The sequence below is a fragment of the Acartia tonsa genome, chromosome 4 (genome assembly GCF_053477335.1).
Source record: "Acartia tonsa isolate MP-2025a chromosome 4, ASM5347733v1, whole genome shotgun sequence".
NCBI classification, from domain to species: Eukaryota; Metazoa; Arthropoda; class Copepoda; order Calanoida; family Acartiidae; genus Acartia; species Acartia tonsa.
The window spans coordinates 22,049,883-22,076,106 of record NC_137263.1 but is presented as its reverse complement, the minus strand read 5'-3'; the positions used below and the strand labels follow the sequence as shown (position 1 = coordinate 22,076,106).

Here is a 26,224-nt window from a genome sequence, read left to right as displayed (position 1 = left end):
GAACCATACTAGCAATTAGCAATTAGCTAGATCCTTTAGGTATTGGTTGATTTAAGATAATCCGACTGGTTTAGTTCCTGTTTATAACTATTGTAACAAAACGACAAGCCCCCCTTTATTTTTTCAGGCCATTGTATTAGGCTCTATTCCTGTGGATTCCTCCTAAAATAATCTGGCGTTACCAAATAAAAACACTCTTTTTTTCAATGATAAGAAAAAGAGAATACGGCTTTATACTCACTGCTCTTATAAAGGATGTTACCCAGGGGTCGTGATTCAGCAAATCAATTCCATTTGAAGAAGGTAGTGGGTTGTGGGGAAATTTTCACTTAGAATTGTTTGTCAGAATCCTTGACCATTGTCCCTGGATGTTGCCGATTTCTCTCTGTAGTGCCGAATATTTCATAATTCATTTATCATCGCTTGTATTCAGTTAGAAGCAGGCATGGAGAGATAAGTAACTTTTCTTGAAAAAAAAAAGATTTGAAAAATTTATTCATAATTATTTGTCTGTGTAGCCATTGTGAAGATCTTTATAGAGCCTATTAAAAATGACGTCATACAATACAAATGACCAATAAAAGGCCAATACACAGACATAATTAATAAATTCCAATAGCAGGCTATATAGTATATACATTTTAATTGACCAATAGTAGGTCAGTATGATGTCATTTTTTATTGGCACTAAAAAGGTTCTAATTTTTTTTTATTCAGTGTAATTTGATAGGGCTATCAGCAGCATATTAGTAGTGTAGTTGCAGTTTATATCTAACTAGCATGATATGATGTTCAGCCGCCGAGCTGCAGATTTTTACTCAGCTGCCGCTTTCGAGCCAACTGATTTTTTATTTCAAACAAACCTTTAGAATTAAAAAAAAACTGTTCGCTATTTTGTTGTGAATAAAATGAAATAATAAAATAAAAAGAAATATTTTTTCAACACTGAATTTTGAAACAAAGAACGACTAACAAACATATGTCTAAGAAAAAAATAAGTTCAAAAGTAGAGTTTTTTTTTAACAAACAAATTATAAATTTATGAAAAATTAAGTCACAAACGATTGCATTTTTATTTATTTATCGCATGTGTGTGTTAGATTTCAAAATAACATACAAAATACTTTAGGAACCAAAAAGGATGTAGAATATACGTGGACATTATGGCAGGTGAAAAATTGTAGGTAATTTAGGTTGCTAACATGGACATCATTCATTGATCAGTTTGTTTATTGTTATTTTCGCCAGCTGCTACAAGTTTTCTTTTTTAGAGTAACTGATAATCCAGGTAAAAATAAATTCTTTGGAACATATATTGTACTAGAGTTGCATTTTGTAGCAACCTTTACCAGATAAATGGAGTAGCTTTGATCCTTAGAATAAAAGGTTGGATGTTAATTACTTTACAGCTTTGAAGGATAGCTTCGCAAGGAAATATTTAAATCGTCGGGGGCTGAAGTGAAACTTTAGCCAGACATAGCAGAGATGTAAAGGGATAAGACAATGGCCGATAAATTGATGTACATCCCCAATGATGATATACAAAATTACCCATTTTTAGACTACAATGAGTGATTGAAACGTTTAGACACTTTAATAAATGAACCAACCAACCAAAATTCAATAAAAGTCCCCATGGTTGTTAAGCCAACGAATAACAAAACGATATTATAAGATTTTGGGGACTAGTGAAATAAACAGCCCAATGTCCCCTCCCACCCTGCAGACATAGCCATCCAAAAACAAAGAACTGATTTTCTGAGATTTAAATCTTCCCAAATTCTGTAATATTCTTGTGTTATGTATGATGTTTTTAAGATTTCTTCGGCTAGGGATTCTCAAAGTACTGGCAACTTCGACTAAACGGCCGTGGAATACTGATTCACTGGCAGCTGTCTATCCACGAAGGCATTAACTGTCAGTATTGAAAATTGAGTATGAAAATCTATCCTCGCTCCGCGAGTCTTGGCTAAAACTATGAACAACAAGTATATAATGGATATAGAATATTCGTGGATATTGTAACTACGTCAATTTAGGTTGCTAATATGGACATCCCTTATTGGTCAGTACGTTCATCCAGTAGGAGACGAGGGGATGGGATAAAGGGTGTGCGTTATATTAGCCAGCTACAAGCTTAACTTTATTAGAGTACATGTAATCTGGTGTAAGATCATAGTAATAATAAATCTATTACGTATGTATATATACAAAATGCAAGTTGTATACAAAGTTGCTTTTAATTCAAATATGCATGTAAGGATTTAATCTGAAGTTTTCTGATAAAATACCAATTAATAAGAAAATAACAAATAAAAAGACTTACCTTAAATAGACGTTTCTATTATTACTTGGATCTTACATTAGATTATCATACACTCTAATAAAGGTAAACTTGTATCTGGCTAAAATAACGATCTAAAATAATTTACCCCTCAATGTAAATTTTACCACCTTAAAAATTAAAGGTAAAGAAAACAAGGTTGGGAGACCAGCATGTTATCCTGATCCATTTACAGCATATAGGCAATATACATTTTTTGTCTATTTTTTCCAGGGATTCTCAGGGATAAGACAAATAACGATAAATAGATAAAACAAAAATTCCCTTCTCTGTACATTAATATTTGTGGATATTTTTGTATTCAGTAGGTTTGTACACTTTAATCAATAAAAAAAGGCACACAATGTGTTTAAGTCATTTAATTTTTAAATTGGATAGGATTGTTATTTAAAGTCAATTGTCCCCTCCCTCCCTCCCTGATGTGTCTGCACTCAGACAAAGTATAATTACAATGGATGTAGTGTAGAATTTACGTGGATATTATGACAAGGGAAAAGTTTTCGTCAATTTAGGTTGCTAACATGGATATCATTTATTTGTCAGTTCTTTTATCCAGTAGGTGGGGAGAAGTTAGGGTGGATGAGGGGATTTATTATTTAAGCCAGCTACAAGTTTCACTTTATTAGAGTACATTATAATATGGTGTATGATCCAAATAATAATAAATCCATTACATATTCTATATAGGCATCTCTTCATTACAATTACTCTTTCTAGGTACAAATTTTTAATTAATTTTACTAAACATTTTACCTTCTTGCAAATTGGGCTTATTTCTTATTCGTTGGCTTAATAATTTTGGGGACTTTATTTAATTTCGATTGTTTGGTTCATTGAGGGCCCAAACATTTCAACCACTAAAAAATGTATTTAGCATAACTTTTTCTGACGTTATTTTACCCTTGCAGGGACATATACTTCCAAAGCATCAATTACAATACTATTGTAAATATAAAAAAATACTTAATAAACATAATTTAATATAATTAAACCAAAGAAACGGCGGGGAGATGAAAATGGCAATTAAAAAGTAGCTGCACTAATAGAAATTTTGAATAATAGAATTGTGACATATAAAGATAAAATAATGAATTATAAAATGAATAATTATGTAAAACTTAAAACTTAGTGAAGTGAAAGAAATTTTGTGAAACAAAGAATTTTTATAAAACTCTGCCAAATGTTACTTGCAGGGCTCAACAGCCGCATCCTTGCCACTTTTTTTACTTCATCCGCGGTCGAGCCGCTCATTTCCATATTTCGCAGCTGCTAAAGCATTCCAGCCGCCTAATAAGCCAAAAGATTCGAAGACACTTCAAATCTAGGGGACAGCAGAAAGTGTTATGTTTGACGTCATAAAAATATATCTAAAAGGGAAGGAAGATAGGAGAAGTGTGAAAGGAAACCCCAAAAAAGAGATGGATAATAGACGTATTTTTATGACACTTTCCGCTGTTCCCAGATCTAGCCGTCAAATGTTAATTAACATTCAGCCACACTACTACTTTTTAAGGAAGCTGCTGCAAAATTGCCGGAAAATACGCGGCTGCAGAGCCCCGGTTACAGTTTCATTAGTGGCTGGCTTAACTCTTTTTTACAGCCTTTGAACGAATATTTTGCTAAATTTATCGCGCGTAGTAATTAGATTGTAAAAGAATAAAAGTGCTTAACTGAGTTCTTTGCAGAAATTTTTCACTATAATAAAAAAGAGTTTTTTACTGCGCCGCGCTTTCATTTATTTTAGTTTATAAACATTAGAAAAAAAAACAAATTAAATAAATTTAATTATTAAATACTCTACTATGATTTTTAAAATAATTTCCAGTATGGATACGACGCCTTTTGATATTCGCTGAATTATTAAAATCGACGAGAAGGAAACTGTCCCAATTTTGTATAATTTTTGCGGCACAAGTTCTAATTACGTCATATAAATAGTAAGAGTTGATAGTAATAAAATTAACAACTTATTTTAAAATTACCAATTTTAATGCTTTAAAAAAATATTAAAAATCATAAAAACAATCAATAATTTAAAAAAAACGTATTTGCTTCCTTCGTTTGTAACAAAATTATTTTTTTTGCTACTTTTTAAATAAATTAAATCTTCAATTTTCATTGCTGATCAAAGATCAACAGCTGATCTTTATTTTTATTTTTGTTTTTATAGTTAAAGGGGCGTGTTATAATTTTCATAACAATTTTAAAATTTGTTGTAAATATTAAAATTATTTTAGAAATGCATTATTTAGATATTTTAATACTAAAGTAACAGGATGTTTGTCTGTCTGTGTGTACCGAAGGATCTCGCTAACCGCTAAACCGATCGGGTTCTCCTTAACAGGGTAGATTCTCATATGTCCTTGAAAGGTTTTTAACTATTTTGGGGGAGGGTACTACCAACCTCCCAAAAGAAATAACAAAAAAATTTAAAATTTTCTTAAAATCTGGGAGACTTCAGCGTCAAAAAAGGTGGTATCGTACATAAAAAATTACCTTTAACAAACAAAAACATTTAAAGTGCCACTAGAGGCCTCTAGGGGCGTAGCCGCTAGTCCTATAATATAAAGTACTAAGCTTTTTTGTTTGTAGCGAAGGATCTCGCTTAACACTGAACCGATATGGTTCTCCTTTAGAGGGAAGCTTCTTATAGGCCCTGAGATGGTTTTTGACTATTTTATTTTTATAAATAAGCCTGGGTATGGTTTTAAGCTATTTTTCTCCCCTTCCATATCACTTCGAATATAGAGCCCCTAGGCCCTAGATGCTAGGGGCGCAAACGCTAGTTTTAAGAAAAGTGATTGTTCTCATAATTATTTAATCATATGGTCTTGCCGTCTGTCTGTTTGTAACGATTAGTTTTTGACAGCGGAAATAAGGGAAAGAACCCATAAATTGGCGGGGCTTTTGGTGAAAAACATTGGACACAAGAGGTACTCTCTCCAGTGTACGGGGGAAGGTCAAGTGAGCAGAGCGTCGGGGAAGGGGGTTACTGAAAGCCTTTATCTCTTAACCCTTAATGGTCGGGGGGGGGGGGGGGCGTTGAACGCCCCCCCATCCGGTTTTTTCTATCTCATTTTCTGTGTGTGAAAGATAAAGTGCCCAAACTGCTTGACTTTTTAAGTATGGGTATGACACATAACTGAGAGTTGAAATTTTTTGAATATCTCCATCCTGGCGGGCACAGGATGCCAGCAAACCTGGCAGGGTCATCCAGGTAATAAGCAAAAATATTTTTTTGACTAAAACAAAGCATTTTATCATACCAAAATACTAAAAAATCCTCTAGTAGTACATCCTTATATAAAATACAGGTGTTCAAGTCACTTTTAGGTTCCAGGTATGATCCTGCAGGTCCTGATCCTCCAGGTCTCCAGAAATCTTTAAAAGGCTCCTGTGGCCGCAATTTTTGACTTAGAGACTTCAAATTTTAAACTTAAGCTTTTCTTACATGTCTACATAATGTATTAAAATTTCATGAAGATCCGCCGCCGTTTTCCCGCCGACCGCCGACTGCGGCGGCTGGCAGCTGCCAAGTACAGCTGCGGCCGCTGAAATTTATATTTTGATATTTCTAATGTAAAATTTACATAAAAATAAACATTTTCTGGGAAAAAATTTTTCTTCTAGCTTCAAAATAAGAAAATTACAGACGTTTGAAATTTTTAGATAAAAAAAGACCTAAAAACAAAGGTTGTTAAATAAAAAGGGTGAAGGAAGCGAAAATTGACTTAGACTTATAAAAGGTTGGAAATTCATTATCAAACAGGGGACTTACACAAAAAAATTTAGTCCTCTAGCTCTAATAGGAACTGAGATAATTAGGGGGGCGTTGAACGCCCCCCCCCCCCCCCGACCGATTAAGGTGCGGCAAGGGGCCCAACTGTAAAGGGTTAATGTGTTTTCTGCGGCCAAAAATAAATGGTGGGGTATTGGATGAGAGGGGATGACCTTTCCCCCTAGTTTAAAGTATTAAAGGGAAGGGGGATTCCCATTACGTGCCTAGTGTACAGAAATTAATTACAGTATCAGCATACAATATCTTATTGCAGAACTTAAAACAATGGTAAAATATTCATTGATAAATAAAGTGCTTGAGCTAAAAAAAAATGAGAAAGAAGGAAACTTACTCTTCATGGTATGTTAGGATTAAAGGGATAGTTTCACAAAGTGCATTTAAAACAAAATAGTGAACTGTAAGTTTTTTCTATTTTAAATAACGTAGTAGTGCATAATATAAAGTTATTGATTAAAATTAAAAGTTTTGACCAGGGATTTTCCTTAAAAATTGAGTTTTTCATTTTTATTTTCAACTTCGTTGCATGTTATATATGGCAAAAACTTTTTTGTCATAATTACAACTTTAGATAGCATTTACTAGTTAATAGAACTTCAAACTTTTTATACAACGAAATACACATAACAACAAAGAATGACCAATAAAATATTTAGTATAGTACTTGGAGTAGTGATCTTTTTATATGTCTTAAAATATATATTAAATATATTAGGCATTAGATAGATATGATTGTGATAAAGAATTTTAACATTGACCAGACCAAACTTTTTTATTTTACAATATCCAAAAAAAGTTAGTGATTTGCAACATAAATTACATGAGAATGGTCTTATTATATATATATATGGTGCATTATTTGCCAAATGTACCACTTTTCTGCACTTCCTCTCCCATTTTGTTAATACTCTACATTTTGGTCTGTTGGGTCATTCAAGGATGCTGGATGGCGAAACAAAAGTTTCAGAGTCCCTGGATGTCTAGATATCTAGCTATCTATGAAGGTAGGTAACAAAAATGTAAAAAAACACCCATTTTTCCACAATTTTAAAAATTAATTTTTTCATCAATCTTACATCCAATCTATACATTCTATACATCAAAATGATCTTTTATTCATGTAAAAAGCGCACATAATGCTATTTTGGCCAAAACTCTAATTTTACAGGGTGTCCAACAAAAAGTGTATTTTGGATATCTAGCGTAATACCCAAAATACCTGTCCGAAAAAAATCATTTTTTTTGCTTAAATCCTGTGTATTATCTGTGTGCATATGTGGTATATAACGGTTCGGACCACCCGGGACTATAAGGTTGTCAAATTTCACTTTGGGACACCCTGTAAATGTGATTTTTGTATCTGTAGAGCTAAAACTTGGTCCAAATTGGCTATTTTTTTCAAATTACTCTAATATGTGTCTTAGTATGTTTGGCCATAGTGTTTTCTGACCAGATCAATATTTTCATATTTTTTGGACACCCTGTATTTTCAAAAAAAGAGAAAATTTTTTTTTTTTTTTTTTAAATTTTTTTTCTATTTTAAGTTACTTAAAACTGTCATATAGATACAGATTTTGACTAATAACAATAATATTTGCCTATTTTACAAATTTTTACACTTTTGGGACACCCTGTGCATGTTTTTGAAAAATGATGGTTTTTGCCCATTTTTTGGGGGAAGGAGTCGTTTTAGGGCCATAGACTATTTCTTCATTTTTGTAGAACTTTTCACGACTCATCATTTGTTATTTATACAAAAACCGCAAAAACCGAACCGTTTTGCCGTTATTCACTGCCAAAGGCGGAATTTTTTTACGTTTTTACCGTTCCGGAGGTTGTAATGGGCATTTGTGGTAAGAAAACGTTGATTTATCGAGATCCCTCTTAAATACTTTTATTTAGGTAATATAATTTACTAAATTTCATATTAAGTAAAATTTTTTGTGCAGCTAACCGTTTTTCGTCGAGATAAATTTCAATTGTTAAAACAAGAAAATGAAGTGAATATAACATAAATAATTGCTATAACATAAGTGATAAAAGAAACATAAATCATGTGCATTTGAAATTCCTTTTGACAAAAATCGGTTGGATTTACAAAAAAATTTACTTCACATGAAATTTAGTAAATTAAAATGCCTAAATAAAAGTATTTCACAGTTATCTTGATAAATCAACGTCTTCTTACCACAAATGCCCATTAGAACCTCGGGAACGGCAAAAAACGTAAAAAATTCTGCCTTTGGCGGTGAATAACGGCAAAACGGTTCGTTTTTTGCGGTTTTTGCATAAATAACAAATGATGTGTCGTGAAAAGTTCTACAAAAATGAAGAAATAGCTAGATATCTAGACATCCAGGGACTCTGAAACTTTTTTTTCGCCATCCAGCATCCTTGAATGACCCAACAGACCAAAATATAGAGTATTAACAAAATTGGAGAGGTAGTGCAGAAAAGTGGTACATTCGGCAAATAATGCACCATATATATATATATATATATATATGTTGTATGGTTAGTTGGTATTTCCGCGTGAGATAATGTGTATATTGTAAACCGGACGGTTTTCTTTATTTTTTTAAAAAGAATCTATAGAAAACCTGTCCTATAATTAACCGGACGTTATTTTTTATGTTTTTTAAGTAACTTGTCCCAAGGGGAACCCCTGTTCAATTTTTTTATAACTCTTGTGAAATATGTGGAAAAAGATTCTCTGATATTGGTGTTTTGGCTATACATATTTGGAAAAAAATAGACCATTCTCATGTAATTTATGTGGCAAATCACTTTAACTTTTTTAGATATTGTCAAATAAAAAAAGTTTGGACTGGTCAATGTTAAAAATTCTTTAATCATATCTATCCAATGCCTAATATATTCTACTCAGACATATAAAAAGTTCACTACTCTAAGTACCTTAACTCTTTAAATACACTTCGTAGAACTATCCCTTTAACTTTTTTAAAGTCTTCCAAGATAATAGCCTTAACTTATGTTCAAACATATTAAGAATTTTAAAATAATACTAATGAAGTGTGACGAACTGAAGGGGGCATTTGGGGCAATCGCCCCCACTAGCGACCAAAACGCCCCCCTGCCCCCCCCTAGCCACTGTCCCCCATGCCCCCACTAAATGTTGAAAAATAGATACACCTTCACAGTTATGGAATCTCGACCACAAAGATTTTTTTATCCAATCTTGACAAGTGAGGTATTTTTGGAAAGAGGAATATACATAGAAAACGCCTATGTAAATTAGAAAATCCGCAGAAATCACATTTGCAAGTTATTTGCAAAAATCTGCAATGTTAATTTGCAAAATTTATTTCATGCCTTAAATGACAGATTTAGAATAAAATCTTTTTATGAAACATGTTTATCTATAAGTTTAGAACATAATTAAGGCAAAAAAATTTCTTTAGTGTTACTTTTTTCACCTTATATAGGAAAAAAGCAGTTTCTCACATTTTATGATAAAAAAAGTTATAGGTACAAAAATATGTTTTTTTTATGTAAACACAATAATTAGCATAAAATATATTATCCTAAATGTAAAAATCAGATATAGAATCATTTTTATAGTCAATATAGTGCAAAAAGTAACCAAGACATTTTTGCATAGTATGAAAATCTAAAGAAAATAGTTCTTTTTGCTTTTGATATACATATCAGATAAATGTATATAAAATTAGTGATCAAAAACTATAAAACATGTTATAAGTTTTTTCAACACTGTCATTGATTAAATTGCACTTTTAGGTTTAAGAATTGCCAAAGTAGTGCATAAAAACTCTTTTTATGTAGTAATTAAACAAAATAAATGCCAAAAAAACAACTACAAAATGGCCTACTGCATTATAAAAAACGCCTTATTGTTGATTTGAATTTATTTTGTTTAATAACTTTTAAAAAAAGAGTTTTTATGTGCAACTTTGGTAATGAGTAAACCTAAAAGTGCATTTTAATCAATGATAGGGTTGAAAAAAGTTAGAACTTGTTTTATAGTTTTTGATCACTAATTTTTTATACATTTATCTGATATGTATATCAAAAGCAAAAAGAACTATTTTCTTTAGATTTTCAAACTTTGCAAAAATGTCTTGGTTACTTTTTGCTCTATATTTGCTCTAAAAAGGAGTCTATATCTGATTTTTACATTTAGGATGATAGATTTTATGCCAATTATTGTGTTTACATCAAGAAAAAACATTATTTTTATTCCTATATTATATTATTATATAATATTTAGAGCAAACAAGGGGTCTACGGCTGCCGAGTATACTGCTAGTCTCAAGAAAATTTATACATTCTCTACTGTACAGGGTTTTTGGTAAGTATTTGTTAAGCATTGCAACATAATAATTTTTTGGGCAAAATAAAAATATTCGAAGACAAATAAGTTAGGTTATTTGATTTTGAAGTCAAAAGAAAAACCGAGAGTTTTATTCATTCTCATATTTTTTTTATTTTTTTGGTTGAATGTTGATTTTTAATATTTTTTTTTTCAATCAGTATACTAAGCGTCTATAGTATAATAATTGTCCTTTACAAGGATATTTTACATGGGCTTTATAATAGTTTAATGAAAAAAAGATTGGTCTGTACAAACTAATTTTTAAAACTAAATCGACCAGATGAAGGGGGATTATTATACATACTAGCATTTTAGTTTATTCTAAATTAGACTTTTCTTTACTTTAGGTCTGTGTTTAATCATATCCCCGCATGTCATGATCTTCCAATCAGAAGTTATTATCACCTGATGAGGGAGGAGAGACAGCCCCTGTGGGAGGACCCCGTCATCTCCAAGGGTGGCACCTGGAGGCTCAAGTGCTACAAGAAGGACACTGTAAGTTAGATGTTTGTCATTATGAATAGGGTGATGTTGGCGAATTTTTGACAAGCTGAGTAATTTTGGCCGGGGACAAATAACGATGTAGGCCTCCTGTAAATTGTTGGAGAACATAATAGACAAGGACAAATTTTAATATTTTAGATCAACGTTATACATACCTACGTTTTGGATCTTTTTCTTTTTTTTGCATTAATCTGCCAAAATTAAGCGCTTTTCACGTGATTTTCATCAAGTTGTTGTTAAAACAAATAGTCATTCTATGTGTTATCAACGAATCCAAATAAAAGAAATAGATACGTTTTACAGAAAAAATCACCCTGTTGCATTTTCAGGTTCGTGTCTGGAAGGAGCTTCTATTGGCCGCCATTGGAGAACAATTTGACTCCTCCCTGGCCCCTGGAGACAATATTGCGGGGCTCTCTGTTTCCCCTCGCCCCAGGGATGATCTTATACAGGTCTGATAAACTATTAGGGTTCTTTATACCCCTGAAAAAATTTGAATTGCTAACAATTGTATAGTATAAAAACATAAAATAAAACACTTTGGGTCAAGGGGGGGGGGGAAGTTTTGACACATTTGCGTAAAAATATTTGGTGAAGAATATTGGTCTAGTTATTTGAGACATCTTTCCACGGATAATAAAATGAAAATTTGTAAGATTATTTCCAATTATGATTTTATTTTATTATTCATAGAATATTGATTAATATAGCCGAAAAATAAATTGCGAGCATATTGGTCTAGTATTTGAGACATCTTTCCGCGGATACTAAAATGAAAATTTATAAGATTAATTCCAATTATGATTTTATTTCATTATTTATAGAAAATTGTCTACATGAATTTTAGTATTGCTTAGAACCGGTTCTAATCCACCGGATAAATTTCAAAGCTATACTTAAGTAAATGTCAAATTGACATTAATGCCAAAAAATGACAATTAAACTTGTATGTATTCTTAAAAATCTTTTTATTCAATTTTAGGATGGGTTAAGTGCGGCCATTATGGAATCCCTAAACAACGCTGCCACAGCCTTATCAAAAACCACCGAAGCTGGCAATTTTGTTGGCCTACCACAACCCACCATGTTGACATCACAACCACAACAAATGGACACAGGTATGGAAGAAGCTTGTATAGTACCTAGTGCACAAACTTCATTAATATTCCGTTGTTCCTCCGTAACATCATATGCATTCTATTTCAAGTATATTTCTTAGATTAAGACACCGTTCATTTGTTAATGTTATTTAATTGTTATTTATTCCGTGTCCCATGAAAAAATTGTGTTTAACTTACAGGTTCCACGATGCCCTGATCGATGTTTTGCGCCAGAGGTACAGAGACCATTGGTTCCCTGAGAAGCCAGTTAGGGATCCAGTTTCAGGTTAGGTCAGTTATAAACCTTCCTGAGGAGGGGGGGGGGGTGTCTAAACATTTGAATTTAATTTAGCTAACAGCATATTTTTTACTAGTTAATTTGTTAATCTTTATTTGTATGGCATATATTTGAAAGAATTTCAATTTTGTAACACGTAGTTTTGAAAATATTAAAACTTAAAAATCTTCTTTTCATAATATGCAATTTAAAAAGACGATTTTCAAGTCTTGATATCTAAAAAACTACGTGGTAGAAAATTGAAATTCTTTCAAATATATGCCATATAAATGTAGTTTAACTAATTAACCAGGAAAAAATATGCGGTTCACTAAATTAATTTCATATGCCTTTTGTGAAACTACCCCTTTACAAATTAAACCTCTATTTACTCCAAGACAAGGATCTAATAATATTTTAAAGCAAATTTTACATAAAAAACGTAAAAAAATCTGAAGTAAGGGGGGCGGGGGTTTAATGGAACCATCTCGTTTAAATAATTCTTGATAGGGTAGTACAAAATAGCAGCGTGTGCAAGCTGTAAATCAATAAATAAAAGGCGTATATCAATTAATCCTTTATTGTCTTATCCCTTAGGATCCCTGATTATGATAATAGGATATAAGTGGATATTATGACAGGAGAAAATTAGTTTGCTAACATGAACATCTTTTATTAGTAAGTTCGTTCATCCAGTGGGATGGGATGGGATTTTATTTTAGCCAGCTACAATTTTCACTTTATTAGTTCATTTATCCAGTTGGAGGGGAGGAATGGGGAGAATTGTTATTTAATCCAGCTACAAGTTTTACTTTATTAGTTAATTTTTCCAGTTGGAGGGGAGGGGATGGGGAGAATTGTTATTTCAGCCAGCTACAAGTTTCACTTTATATAAAAGTAACAGGGTAAATGACTGTCTGTGTATATCTATATAAAAGTTTGGGTACCAGTAAAAATCAGTAAGAAATAGGGGACAATGGGCTGTTTATTACACTAGTCTCGAAGTTTTCTTATTCGTTGACTTAAAAACTTTGAGGATGTTAGTCAATTTGATTCATTGATTCATTAAGTTGAGTGATCAAACATTTTAACAAGTAATTTTAATCTAAAGAAGGGGAAATTTTGAGTATCATTATAATATTATTGGGGTTGTACATCAATTTTTCGTCCATTGTCTCATCCCTCTAGATACCTGTTAATTCACTCTCCAAAAATTTCCGTCGAAAGTTTAAAAGAAATTAAAACTGTAAGTGGATGGGGGTAAATATTCTTTCTCTCTTCCCCCTTTGTTATACCATGAAATAAGAAAACGTAATTATAAAATATTGGGGACTAGTGTAATAAACAGCCTAATGACCTAATATTTTTTTTTGGGGGGGGGGCGGGTCCTAGGGGCGCTTTCTCTTTCCTTTCTACTTTCTTTTCCCTCCCCTAAAAAAAGAACCTTAGGTCCTTAGATGCTATCCTGTAAAAGAGAACCATATCAGTTCAGGGGTTAGCAAGATCCTTTGGTATAATCAGACAGACATCTTGTTACTTAATTATAAGGATATGATTTAAGGTTGAGGAAGGAGATGGTATATCCGCTGGATTAGAACCAGTTTTCAGTCATACTATCTGCATAATATCCGAGGAAAGCTGTCTATAATACGTTGATATAAATAATATATAAAACTTAGGGATCTAAAAGGGATAAGACAATGACGGATAAATTGATGTACATCCCAAATGTTAAGACACAAAATTAACACTTTTATAGAATACAATTATTGGTTGACACGTTTAAAAACTCTACTTAATGAACCAACCAATCAAAATTCATTAATAGTTAATATATTTTTTCAGAAAAGCCAACCAGAGGCCGTGGGAGTGTCCTACAACTGCGCATGTTGTAGCGGTCATGGTGGTAACGGCGGAGGCGGCAGTGTAACATTCAACGCCGCATTTAATAGCCGTTTTTGTGACATGCAGTACGCTGGAAAAAATGCGGAAGTGTTTAGTAACCGGACAACAGTTAAAAACACCGCCGTCGATAAGGGAGAGGGGGGTTAATGCAACAATCTCGTAATCAGTGAGCAAATGGTACTTAGAATTCGAATTTCAAGTAAATCCTTGATAGGTCTATTTTCCCTAAATCGAACAAAAAGTTGGAAAAGTAACGGCTAACAGCTTGCGGATAGCCGTTTTGCCATTTTTTGGATATCTATATTGCAAATTAGTCATGAAACCTATCTCCACATAATACTCTTTTCCACTCCAAAACGCTATTAAACGGTTCTAGACGGTAGCTGTTGGTACTAGAAGTTTTAAAAATGGTTATTGCTATCATTTAACATGAATTAAACCAAAAATATGTTTAAAAAGTTGATTCCTACATAATTGATGATGGATTTACCCTGAAAATACGCAAAAAAAAACGACTGAACGGCTGAGCCGCCAGCCGTTACTTTTCCAACTTTTTGTTCGATTTAGGAAAAAATATACCTACCAAGGATTACTCATGCAAAAGTTCAGATCGAAATTCGAATTCTAAGTGCCATTTGCTCACTGATTACGAGATGGTTGCATTAACCCCCCCCCCCCCCCCCCTTAGTGAAATTTTAATGAACCTTGTCCAATCCGTTAAAGTCACACCACAAAACTCATGTATAGAATATCAACTATATAAATGATTAATTATCACAAAAACAAAAAAGAGTAACCTTACTTGATAAAATTAATTTTAGAACTTTTAGATTATATACCAGTTTGTTTGAAATAATTGCTAGTCTAAAAATATAAATTATGCATATCTTTTTGGTTTTTTTTGTACAATTTCAATTGTTTGTTTAAAAAAGTGGAATAGAAATATCATTTTACCCTCATTTTCATATGAAAAGAGTTAATTTTTGATGTTTTACATAATGAAATAGTTGTTTATATAAATGTTAAAAAAACAGTCAAACCTTTTTTACTATTTGTCTCAGGGTATGTAAACATTGCATTTACTTTTTTACATAAAAACTAATTAGAAAACATGGACAAATCAAACTTTTCATTTTAAAAAACTAAAGAAAAGTTTCCAAAGATGAAAACAAAAAATATACCTTACATAATCAAAAGCTTTACTTTTTTATCCCTTTTTTATTTAATTTTCAAAATCTAGTTAATGTTGTTTATAATTGTTTTTAAAAGCGAAGCTTTTCTATAATTAGGGTCGGTCCGTCCGTCCGTCCGTACGTCCGTCCGAGATAGATAGCTTTTATTCGTTAATTTAGGCATGTTAGAATTGTCCTATCGATTTCAAACTTTGCATGATGATTCCTGTAGTAGTTGGGTACGATTTAGAAAGCGTAGCAACTCTATAATCATTACCAAAATGTCCGTACGTCCATTTTAAACATGTTGATTTTTCTACTTTTTTAACAACAAATTTTAAAGTGTTTTAAATATCCGTTTGATCTGATTTTTGGTATATTGATTCCTGGGACAACAAAGAACAATATTATAAGCGAAGCAACTCTATAATCAAGTCCAAAAATGTAAGTATGTCCATAAACATTATCCTGTTTTTAAGCAGTTTTTCAACAAATTTACCTACAATTTTGATTCGAGATTTATACATTTATGTTCCGATTTTCAGTTCAGATACTATACAAGTGTTAATGTCCGTTTGTCCTACCGTTTTAGTGCTTCGCTTTTATGGATGTTGTCATCCTTGTTTTTTTATTGTGATAAAGTATAAAATGTTGTATTTTTTGTATATTAATAGTCATATATTGCATCGTATTATAGTCAGCTTTCTGTAGATAATGAAAATTAAAAGCTTAAAATCAGTTTTGTTATACCTGACGTTTAGAGCTTCGATTTTATGGATGTTGTCATCCTTGTTTTCACCATGATTTGTGAAATTATATAGCCTTTTTTAAAGTTTGTAGTTGTTATGTATATACAATTATTTATGTTTAATAAAAATTAAAACTATTATTTTTTTCTGTTTTAAGACTTTTGAAAAACTATTTGGTAGACCCGGTCGACCGATACACATTGCCCATAACTAAGAATATTTAGACAGTTTAGGCTTTTAGGTAACGTTAGTTTATAAAGGTTATAATTGACCCGCAGAGTTAAGCTCCTCGATTAGGTAATTAAAGGGGTAGAAGTGCCTTGGAGAGTTAGCCCCCTATGGGTGGCTATAAATAGGTGAAAAATGTCAAATTAATGGGCATTCGGGGAAATGTAATTAAATCAACTAGATCCAGAAAGTCTAGTGCAGATAATATCCTCTAAAAATTTAAGATGCCGTCATAGCCATGGGACGCAGTTTTTATTTCAATACTGTTTCCATGCTTTTCTGAACACGAATAAAATATAACGCATAATCCTTATACTAAAGTAACAGGATGTTTGTTTGCTTGTTTGTCTGTGTGTCTGTACCAAAGGATCTCGCTAACCGCTGAACCGATTGGGTTCTCCTTAACAGGGTAGATTCTCATATGTCCCGTGAAAGTTTTTAACTATTTTGGGGGAGGGTACCACCACCCTCCCAAGAGAAATCACAAAAAATCGAAATACATAGACATATTTTAAATATAAAAAAAAAATTAAGTGCCACTAAAGGCATCTAGGTGCGTAGCCGCTAGCAGTCATATATTTCAGTTCTGTTTTTAAAAATAAATTAGTTCGAGTAAGAAGAAAGTTCTTTTTGTACTTCGTTGATTTCTCTTTATGTTGTCTATTTTCTCTATGTTAGGATATGGCCCTGTAGGGGCAATAAACAAGCAAAATACAAAATTCTACCTATATCCTATCCAAGCTGGATGAATTTAAAAGTTAATTATTTTCTAGAAAATACAAATTAATTTATCTATGGAAAGGCAACATAAAGTAGATTTACAAAGAGCATAGCAAACATTGCAGTTTGCACTCGTTGCATCTTTATATATGATTTTTTTTTGTCTAATCAACTCAGCCTATTATAGTAAGAAAGCCCCCTTTTCTCCCATCTCTTTTGAAGAGATTTTCTTCCCCCCTTCCCTTTCTCTTTCCCGAAACGTATGTGACGTAACTAAAACTTGTTCCGCAAATATTATACAAAATTGGGACAATTTCCTTCTCGTCATTAAAATCATGTATAACATCTCATTACAGATAATTTTACACGAATATTAAAACAAAAATCATAATATTAATGCGGTTTTGTTAGACCGGGCTTTCGGCCCCTCGAGGCTAACAAAATTAGTTTTAATCTTATTATTATTCATTTTAATATCCGCGGAAAACTTGTATAATACGATGCGACGAATAACTATTCCTGTATTTTGAATAAAGGTTGCGTGGTTTTTTTTCAGAACAATATATTAATTTTTCGTAGAAGTTCTCATGATAAAAATGATAAAAAGCGCTTTAAAAACAATTAACAATTAATGAAATGCTAATGATAATTGCATGGATGAGATTTTCCATAAAGTCAGATAATGTAAATGATCATTCTTGATCTGAAGAAAAACAGTTTTACTAATAGGTTTTGTGATTTTTAGCTCAAGTCTAATATGCCTTAGATTTTATTGAATATTGTGGCTCAACCCCTAGCCTCTATCGCGACAATTTTCTCTAGGTAAGGTCGAGGTATTCTTATTCCAAAAAAACAAACACAAAAACTTTCCCGGGGCCAATGAGACGATTTACTGTAATAAGGAGAAAGTCGGTCCTGCGGTTTTGAGATTTTTTGGTGCAAACACACAGACATACACTTACACATTCTGTTACTTTTACAATAACATACTGATAGCATATAATTGAATTACAGGAAAAGTGTATGTTAACATCTTTAAAAGCGATCATTCATACATAGAGTCTTGTTATTATTTGAAAAGTCTTAAGTTTTTTTCTCGTATTCATTCGAATCCGGTGGATAGGATCCGGATCTCTTCCATACGAAAAAACTATGTCTAGCATCGTATTATATCCAGCTTTCTACGAATATAGAAATGTACAATCATAAGATTAAAACTAGTTTTTTTAGCCGGTGACTTCGTCACCTCGGGGCTAAAAAAAATAGTTTTGATCTCATAATTGTACATTCTATATCCGCGGAAAGCCGTTTATAATACGATGCGAGAAATAACTATTCCATTACTTTTGGGTGGACGGGGATAAGTAATATAAAGAATTAAAAATAATGATTAAAGAATATCTAAAAATAACTTAATATTCTATTTTAAAAATGTAACTAAAAATGTACCCTCATCGTAGAGGATCATCCAAGGGGGAGAGGAGGTAAAGAGTACCCATATTCCTCCCTTGAAAAAAAAGAATTTTTTGAGGGGGATGGGAAAAAATTTGTTGACGCAAATATTACACACCACCCCCTTTCTGGGAGATTATGTATTACCCCCCTCCTTAAAAAGGCTTGGACGTCCTTGTGGCCGTAATTTAATTTTCCAAATTAATATCTCTGACCTTAGTTGAATAATATTGAGTGGGGGAAACGTGTGCTGTGCTCCCTTGAGCGTTGTGTGATCTGTTTCATCATTTCCTGTCCGACACACCCCTTGAGTCCCTCTCAGAAGGTTACAATCCCCACCCCCTCCTCCTAGATGTCCAAAACACCCCTCTTGTCCCCCTCAGTAGCGAAAGAGGGGACAATGGGCTATTTATTACACTAGTCCCCAAAGTTTTCTTATTCGTTGGCCTAACAACTTAATTGAATTTTACTGAATTTTGATTGGTTTAAGTTGAGTGTTTAAATTTCAACCATTTATTTTAATCTACAGAAGGGGTAATTTGGCGTGTCATCATTTGTGAAGTACATCAATTTATCGGCCATTGTCTTATACCTTTAGATTCCTGACTTCACCCCCCCCCCCCCCTCCCATCCAAAATGTCAGCCACACCCCAGAGCGAATCCTGTCAGCTACACTAATAGACATAAATGTTGATTCTGGAAAACATTTTGAATAAAAAAATAAGACAGTTAGTTGTCGGACGGTTGACTGGTTCGAGTCTCGCCCGAAACAGCAATATCACTACAGATGTTTAAAATGGCTTGCACTATTCTTTTGATGTAAGATGGATGAAAACAATTGTATAAGCAGATTAAAGTTATGTACAATGAATCTTGCTGTCTGTCTGTATATGAGCTTACGGCCAGCCTTAGTAACCGCTGCATGTAACGAATCCAATTTACTTTTCAGTACACTCGAAAGATTTTTTAACATGTGAAAATAAAAATCAACGAAAAATTTATGAAACTTTTGTATCCCTCTGATATTAAAGTGCAATGTATGAGTAGTGTAATACATCTTTTACAAGAAAAAGAATCATCCGTCCAGTTTGTAAGGACTCACAAACAAATTTTCACACCATTAGCTTTACTCATTTGTACAGCTTATACTTTTTATTGTATAGAATCTCATTATTTGTTAAGAAACCAACATGAAATTGACTTAAGAAAAAACTTTTACTTAAGAAAAAATCTAGAAGATAACGTTTTATTGGAAAACATTGTTTGCAACACTTTGTTTTAAGGGTATTAGTTTGTTTAAAATTTATTTACTAAAGTAAGCATGAATGAATTATGAATTATTGTTTTAATTGTTTGCCTTGCATCATTTTATGAAATTTTATTTGTGAACAAAATTGTCCTTATGATAGACAATTGTAATCAAGACAACAGACTTACCCTAGTGTAAATGACCTTCTGCATTCTATCACAGACGAATAATATAAAATAGGTAGGTATACACAACAAATAACAAGGATAAAAACCTTTCTAAGTAATATAGCTCTTAGAAAACAGTTTGTTAAAATAACATGAGCAGCGAAACAGATGGATAAAATATTTTTTTCATTAAATGCTAATTTGTAATGATAATATTATTAAGAAATTTAAGACATTTTGACATTAGACCCATTACACAACAAAATTGATGGACGGACAGTCAAAAGGAGTTACAGAATTGGTGCTTCGCTTATGATTCAGCTTTCTGTCATTAAAAAAACCAAGAAAATTAAATAGCCCTCTAGCTCAGATCAGCAATGAGCTGCCGTACAGACAGGCAGGTGTACAAATTAAGTTATATAGCAGCTACGCCACTAAACAGAAGGTATAGACAACAAATAAACATATATAAAAATAATGTATAGTACATATGAATAGAATTCATTTATATGAGGGGTAGGAGCGGCACAAAAAGTTTCATCTTGATATTCGGAGTATTTCCATTAAGTGTCAAGTTGATCACTGACCCCCCCCCCCTCCTTCCTTATTTTTGAAATATATTTAAGATAAGGTAGAGGGATCGTATGTTTGTTTATTACTTTAGGTCAGGTGAGGTTAGTTTAGGTCGGGTACTTAATAGCCCTACAGAATTAGGCCCTTCCCCCCTCGCAGGGGTTACACATTTGGAAAAAAAACTACCCTTTCTAATTTTAATTTTTTACCAAAAGTAAAACAGGGTGGGGGTTTCAGTGCTCGATAGGAACTTTGAGGGAAATCACCAGATTTTCGGACACAATATCTCCATAGAAGAATATGCAAGCCTCCCTAGTTTTCTACATACATCATCTACACGGATTAGGCAGGGATTGTGTCACATCATTTTTAACTATAATTATAAAGTTTAAGACTTTTTATAGTACCTACAAAAAATGATGTCATACTGGCCTACCATTGGTCAATTAAAATGTATACTGAACTGTCATTGGTAATTCATTCTGTGTATTGGTCATTTGTAATGTATGACGTCTTTTTTTTATAGGCACTAAAAAGAGTGGTATATTTAATGGTAATTATTGGGTTTTTTTTATAAGATTTCAATATTATTTTCTTTTTGATATGTTTTTAATTCATTAAAAATAAATGGTTTCTACTTCCTACTGCTTCTATGTCAGGTGCGCGACTTTTATAGTTAATGTAGGGGGGATGCCTTGGCCCAAAACACGTGCAACTCACAGTTAGAACTTCCAGACAAAGATCGTGCAATCAAAGGGTTGTTGAAAAGTTGTGAAACTATGCATAACTTTACCATTCAAATATAAGAAAAAACACATGTCCCTCATATCCATGTGACCAACCCCCTGTCTTTGTATGTGTGTATCTTTAAGTCTGAAGTCTGCTTCTTCTTAATGATGTATTTGTATATTCCCTAGTAAGCGTTCATCACTACAGATATAGCACAAAAACAATATAGCATAAAGAATGGTCATATTAATTTTTTTTCTTAGGTTAGGGAGGTAAAACGTTATCATTAATATGTATCCCAAGACCTCAAAAATCGATTGAGTTCTCAGTTCTTCTTTTTTCGGAAGCTTCTCTTAGGCGCATTCATGATTTTAGGCTAGCACAATATATAATTGTTCATGTCTATCTTTAATCTTTTTCTTTGATAAAACAATTGCTATGCTGAAGTCAAAATCATTATATTTTAACTAATAATGTTATCGCAATCATATAACAACGTAGGTAAAAAAAAGAAGGGTAAATTAGAAAACAGTAAAAGTATCTGACTATGACGTCAGAAAAAATTAACAATTAACCAATGAGAGGCTGCTATATATTTTACCATTGTGAATACTGGCTTCTCATTGGTTAATTGTTAATTTTTTCTGACGTCATAGTCAGACACTTTAACTGTTTTCGTAAATTAATACACAGTAATAATTGTAATCAAAACAACAGACTTACCATAGATATAAAACATCTGCATTAATAAAAAGTATAAAGAGAAGTAAAATAAAACAAAGAATTTGTTTTTATTAAAACTCTTAGTTACTCTTTGGTGCTGTCTATAAATGTTATAAAATAAATACAAAGCAAAGTCTTTAAATTAAAATTTAGAAGATCTAATTATTGACCCAAAGGGGGGTAAGTTGGGTATCACACCCTATACATCAGAAATGTTTATTTTAAGGGGGGATATAATTTTTCCTGTACTATTATATTAAATAACAACCACCCCCATAAGATAGCCTTAAAGCTGTTCCAAACCAACTCAAATCTTCCTTAAAAATTACAAGTTTTGAGATTTTTTTACAGAATTTATAAATATAAGGAATATAAAATTATTTTGATATAAATTCTTTGCCTCCATCCCCCCATTCGATGACCCAACTACTTACTAAGACGTGCCTCAGTTCAGGGACATAGGCATAGGACAGTTGACGATCAATTAACCTTCATACACATGTCTGTCTTCTAAGTATATTGAGGGTGATTTGGTTATAGTTCTCAATGTCATTGCCCTTTCCATTATGCAGGGGAGGTAAATTGAAGGTTTAATAATACTGGTCCCCAAAGTTTTATGATTACGATCACTCATTCATTTGCTTAAAAACGTTAGGATTTTTTTTATTAAATCTTGTGGTGAATGTGCAAAGTAGCACATACCGAATTAAGGGTAATTTTGTTTATCATTTGGTTGAACATCAAATTATCGTCCATTGTCTTATTCCTGCCCTTACTAGCATCAGACAAACCCAAGATTCAGATGTTTTATCATTGTACCAGAATTATTTTTAATCTCCGTATTTTCTTTTCAGCTTAACTCTTTTTAAAAGCGAAGTTTTTCTATAATTAGGGTCGGTCCGTACGTCCTTCCGTCACAGAGAGATAGCTTTTTTCGTTAATTTACGCATGTTAGAATTGTCCTTCCGATTTCAAACTTTGCATGGTGATTCCTTTAGTAGTTAGGTACGATTTAGAAAGCGTAGGAACTCTATAATCATTACAAGAATGTCCGTACATCTATAATCAAGTCCTAAAATGTAGGTATGTCCATAAACATTATCCTGTATCAAGCAGTTTTTGAACAAATTTACTTAAAATTTCGCTTCGACTCTCAGACATTTATATTCTGATTATTCAGTACTGAGTTCTGACACTATATAAGTGTTAATGTCCGTTTGTTCTACCGTTTCAGTATTTCGCTTTTATGGATGTTGTCATCCCTGTTCATAAATACAAAAGGCATATTTACATTGAACCTAATAAATTTTTTTTGGAAATAATTAGATTATGGGTAATGAATTAATTTAAATAAATGCAGTAGTCAGCTTATATTTTAAATAATAAAAATTTTTATATTTAATTTTTATGAAAACTGGTTTATTTGCTGGTATGAAAGCTCATATTATTTCTTAATCTGTCTATCATGTTTATAAACTAATCCCATCCCAAAAACAAATTACATGTATTTCTAAAAATATTTTAGATTTTAGAAGACGTTAAATGATTTAAAATTTGATATTGATTTGAATATTCTTAAAAATAAAGAAAACTTACGAAAGGTTCCGTGATTTAAATTGTACTTTTTTATATAAGCACAATTTTGTTAACGTAGCAGCGAAGCTCAAAACGAAGATGTTTGAAATAATAAGCAAATCTCGACTCAGTACTAAGACGTTAAATAGTGTTGAGTTGATATGTTAGGCGCATGACAATAATAGTAAAAGTGGAAATGCATTGACAAAAAACAGGCACAACACAATATTACCATACACATAAAAGATTTCCAGAAAAAGTTTATGCAATCAAAGGGTTGGTTGTCCGTAGTAAGTTTGGCCACAAAGTTATGCACGTCATTATTAAAACTAGAATTTTTCTTATAGATGAACGATGAATTGGTGTACATACATCCTATTCTTAATTTACAAAATCGAGCTTTCTGTAGATAAAGTAATTGGTGGAAATGTTTTGACACTTCTAGTTTGTATAATGCAACAAATGAAAGAATGTGTATAAGTACCAATGTCGCCTCCTTGTGAAATATAAATTACACTAGTTGCTTTGCCCATAGCCTCTAATGGAATACGGGAAAGGCAAAGAAAATAGCTTTAAACCAACCCAAGACATTTATAAAGATTTTCTGAAAAGCAAAACCAATCCGGTCCAGCAAGTTCCGATTTCTTTAACTTTAGACAAAAAACTTACTACTAGAAAATAGAATAGAAAATAAAAATAAACTCAACTGGAATACGCCTCTGAAAAAGGGGTGTGCCATTATCCAATCTCCAAATTGGTCCATATTCAAATTTGGTATTTTCAAATATTCAGAGAAAAAAAGTTTAGTCATACTTAGATTAAAGATATTGAGCTACTAAAACCCCAATTGATCGTTGCAACGCTACTCTTTCAACAATTTATTTCATGTTCTTGATTGATTACTTTCAAAAATTAAAAGCTTAGTAAATATGACCGACGGACCTTTTGTTATCATCATTAATTGGTCAGTTCTTTCATCCAATAAGAGGGTGCGATAAAGAGGGGAAGGGGGGGGGTCGTTATTTTAGCCAGCTAAAAGTTTCATTTTGTTAGAGTACATGATAATCTAGTGTAAGATCCAAATAATAATAAATTATTATATGATTCACCTTAAAATATAAATATAGCTTTAAATCAATTTGATGTTATGATTAGATAGGCATAATCAAAGATATATTTGAGAACGAATCCAAAATTTAATAATAAAAAAACAAGAATGATAACTTTATAGAGCACAACCAAAAAAAAGGATCACGAGAAGCACTGAACTGAAATGGTTCTTCTTTAAAGTGAAGCTTCTTATATGTCTTTTTATTCACAATTAATTTTTTTTATTCATAGTGACGGTTTTAGGCTATTCTAATTTTAGATTTAACCCGTTGGATGGTTTTAAATACAGAGTCCCCTGCAGATGTTAAACCTGTTTAATTTAGGGGCAAACCTGAGACACAGTAGCCAAGCGGACAACCATGCCCATCTACCTCGCCATTTTATTAACTCAATGTGATGCAATAGTTTATTTACTTTTCTTTAAATTTATTTCATTTTTGCCAAATTCAAACAAAATCAAATCAAATACTCAAAAATTATACTTTCTTGCAGAATAAAACCAATAAAAGAGTTAAAACCACCTACTCCGAGGCGACCGCCAAATCAAGGAGAAGGCTTTGTGGAAGTAAACTCTAGGTAAACCCTTATTTTGTTATTCATCATTTGTTGTATCAAAAATTGCCAAAAGAAACAAAACACCTAACTATCTGAGATTACTAGTGTCGAAATATTTGTTAACAATAAATCCATGCAGTTTCAAAATTTTGATAAAGAATAAAAATCCATGATAGTATATATATAGTTTGTTATTGTTTAGAATGTAAACTGCCGATTGAGCACCTACTAAGTTTGCATCCAAAAAAATAAACTAAGGTAAATTGTTATTTAGCAAAATAAAAGATCAACTATTCCAGAAATACCATAGCAATCAAGTATTTATAAAAAAAAAAAATTGAAAAGTTAAAAGTCCTGATCAAACAAATTTCATTTCAAATTCAATTTTATCACTTAAAGGATAATTATATTGTATATAATAATGAATTATTTGTAGATTGTATCTTACCGTTCAATCCATCACCAATTGTAACTGTAATCAAAATCCAACAGAGGTACACAAATTTATTTGAAATATTTCTTTTAAATTGAGAATTTAAATTAGCAACTCATGTAACGAAATTTTATTTGTTTCAGCACATTCATCAGCAACGATCAAAGCAAATAGCATCAAAAAAGCCTCATATAGCCACTCTTTAGTAAGTTTTATGTTATTTAATTATGAAATATGTAGTATGGGCAAAGTTATTCCTTGTATATATGTCGTTTGTTAAACTATAAACTCTGAAATATTATAACTAAGCAATGAGTACCTATAAAATATTTAATTGCAAGATTTTATCTTTCCATAGTTAATTAGATACTCTATTCAGGAAATTAACCGCTTATGGATAATTAATACTTCAGAAGAATGAAAATGTCCATAAGAATTAAGTTCTTCAAGTCATCATATGAGGCTCCCCAGGTACGCTGACCTGTAAAGAATCCCAGTATATCCGCCAT

At 32.1% G+C, this 26,224-nt stretch overlaps 1 protein-coding gene and 1 long non-coding RNA gene across 3 annotated transcripts; both read left to right on the top strand.

Moving 5' to 3' along the window:
• Positions 1–10,288: 10,288 nt before the first annotated feature.
• On the top strand, positions 10,289–15,178 carry LOC145316445 (eukaryotic translation initiation factor 4E type 3-A-like). Of its 2 annotated transcripts, none has more exons than XM_080156941.1 (6): positions 10,289–10,470; positions 10,842–10,989; positions 11,328–11,450; positions 11,981–12,116; positions 12,299–12,389; positions 14,221–15,178. In XM_080156941.1, exons 1-5 carry the CDS (start codon positions 10,304–10,306, stop codon positions 12,313–12,315), a joined length of 591 nt encoding a protein of 196 aa, XP_080013067.1. In that variant the 5' UTR covers positions 10,289–10,303; the 3' UTR covers positions 12,316–12,389; positions 14,221–15,178. The 2 variants fall into 2 exon arrangements, with proteins under 2 accessions (XP_080013067.1, XP_080013066.1); XM_080156940.1 differs by having other exon boundaries at positions 12,299–12,384; positions 14,221–14,411.
• Positions 15,179–25,030: 9,852 nt separating this feature from the next.
• Positions 25,031–25,956, top strand: LOC145316444 (uncharacterized). The gene is made up of 4 exons (XR_013878500.1): positions 25,031–25,303; positions 25,485–25,540; positions 25,719–25,776; positions 25,859–25,956. It is a non-coding gene; the product is annotated as an uncharacterized LOC145316444 (long non-coding RNA).
• The last annotated feature ends 268 nt before the right edge of the window (positions 25,957–26,224 follow it).

Coding starts and splice junctions, on each gene's coding strand:
- LOC145316445 (XM_080156941.1), top strand. CDS start 10,304: ATGATAGATTTTATGCCAATTATTGTGTTTACATCAAGAAAAAACATT. Junction 10,471..10,841: donor TCTACTGTACAGGGTTTTTG/GTAAGTATTTGT, acceptor TCTTTACTTTAG/GTCTGTGTTTAATCATATCC. Junction 11,451..11,980: donor CCAGGGATGATCTTATACAG/GTCTGATAAACT, acceptor ATTCAATTTTAG/GATGGGTTAAGTGCGGCCAT.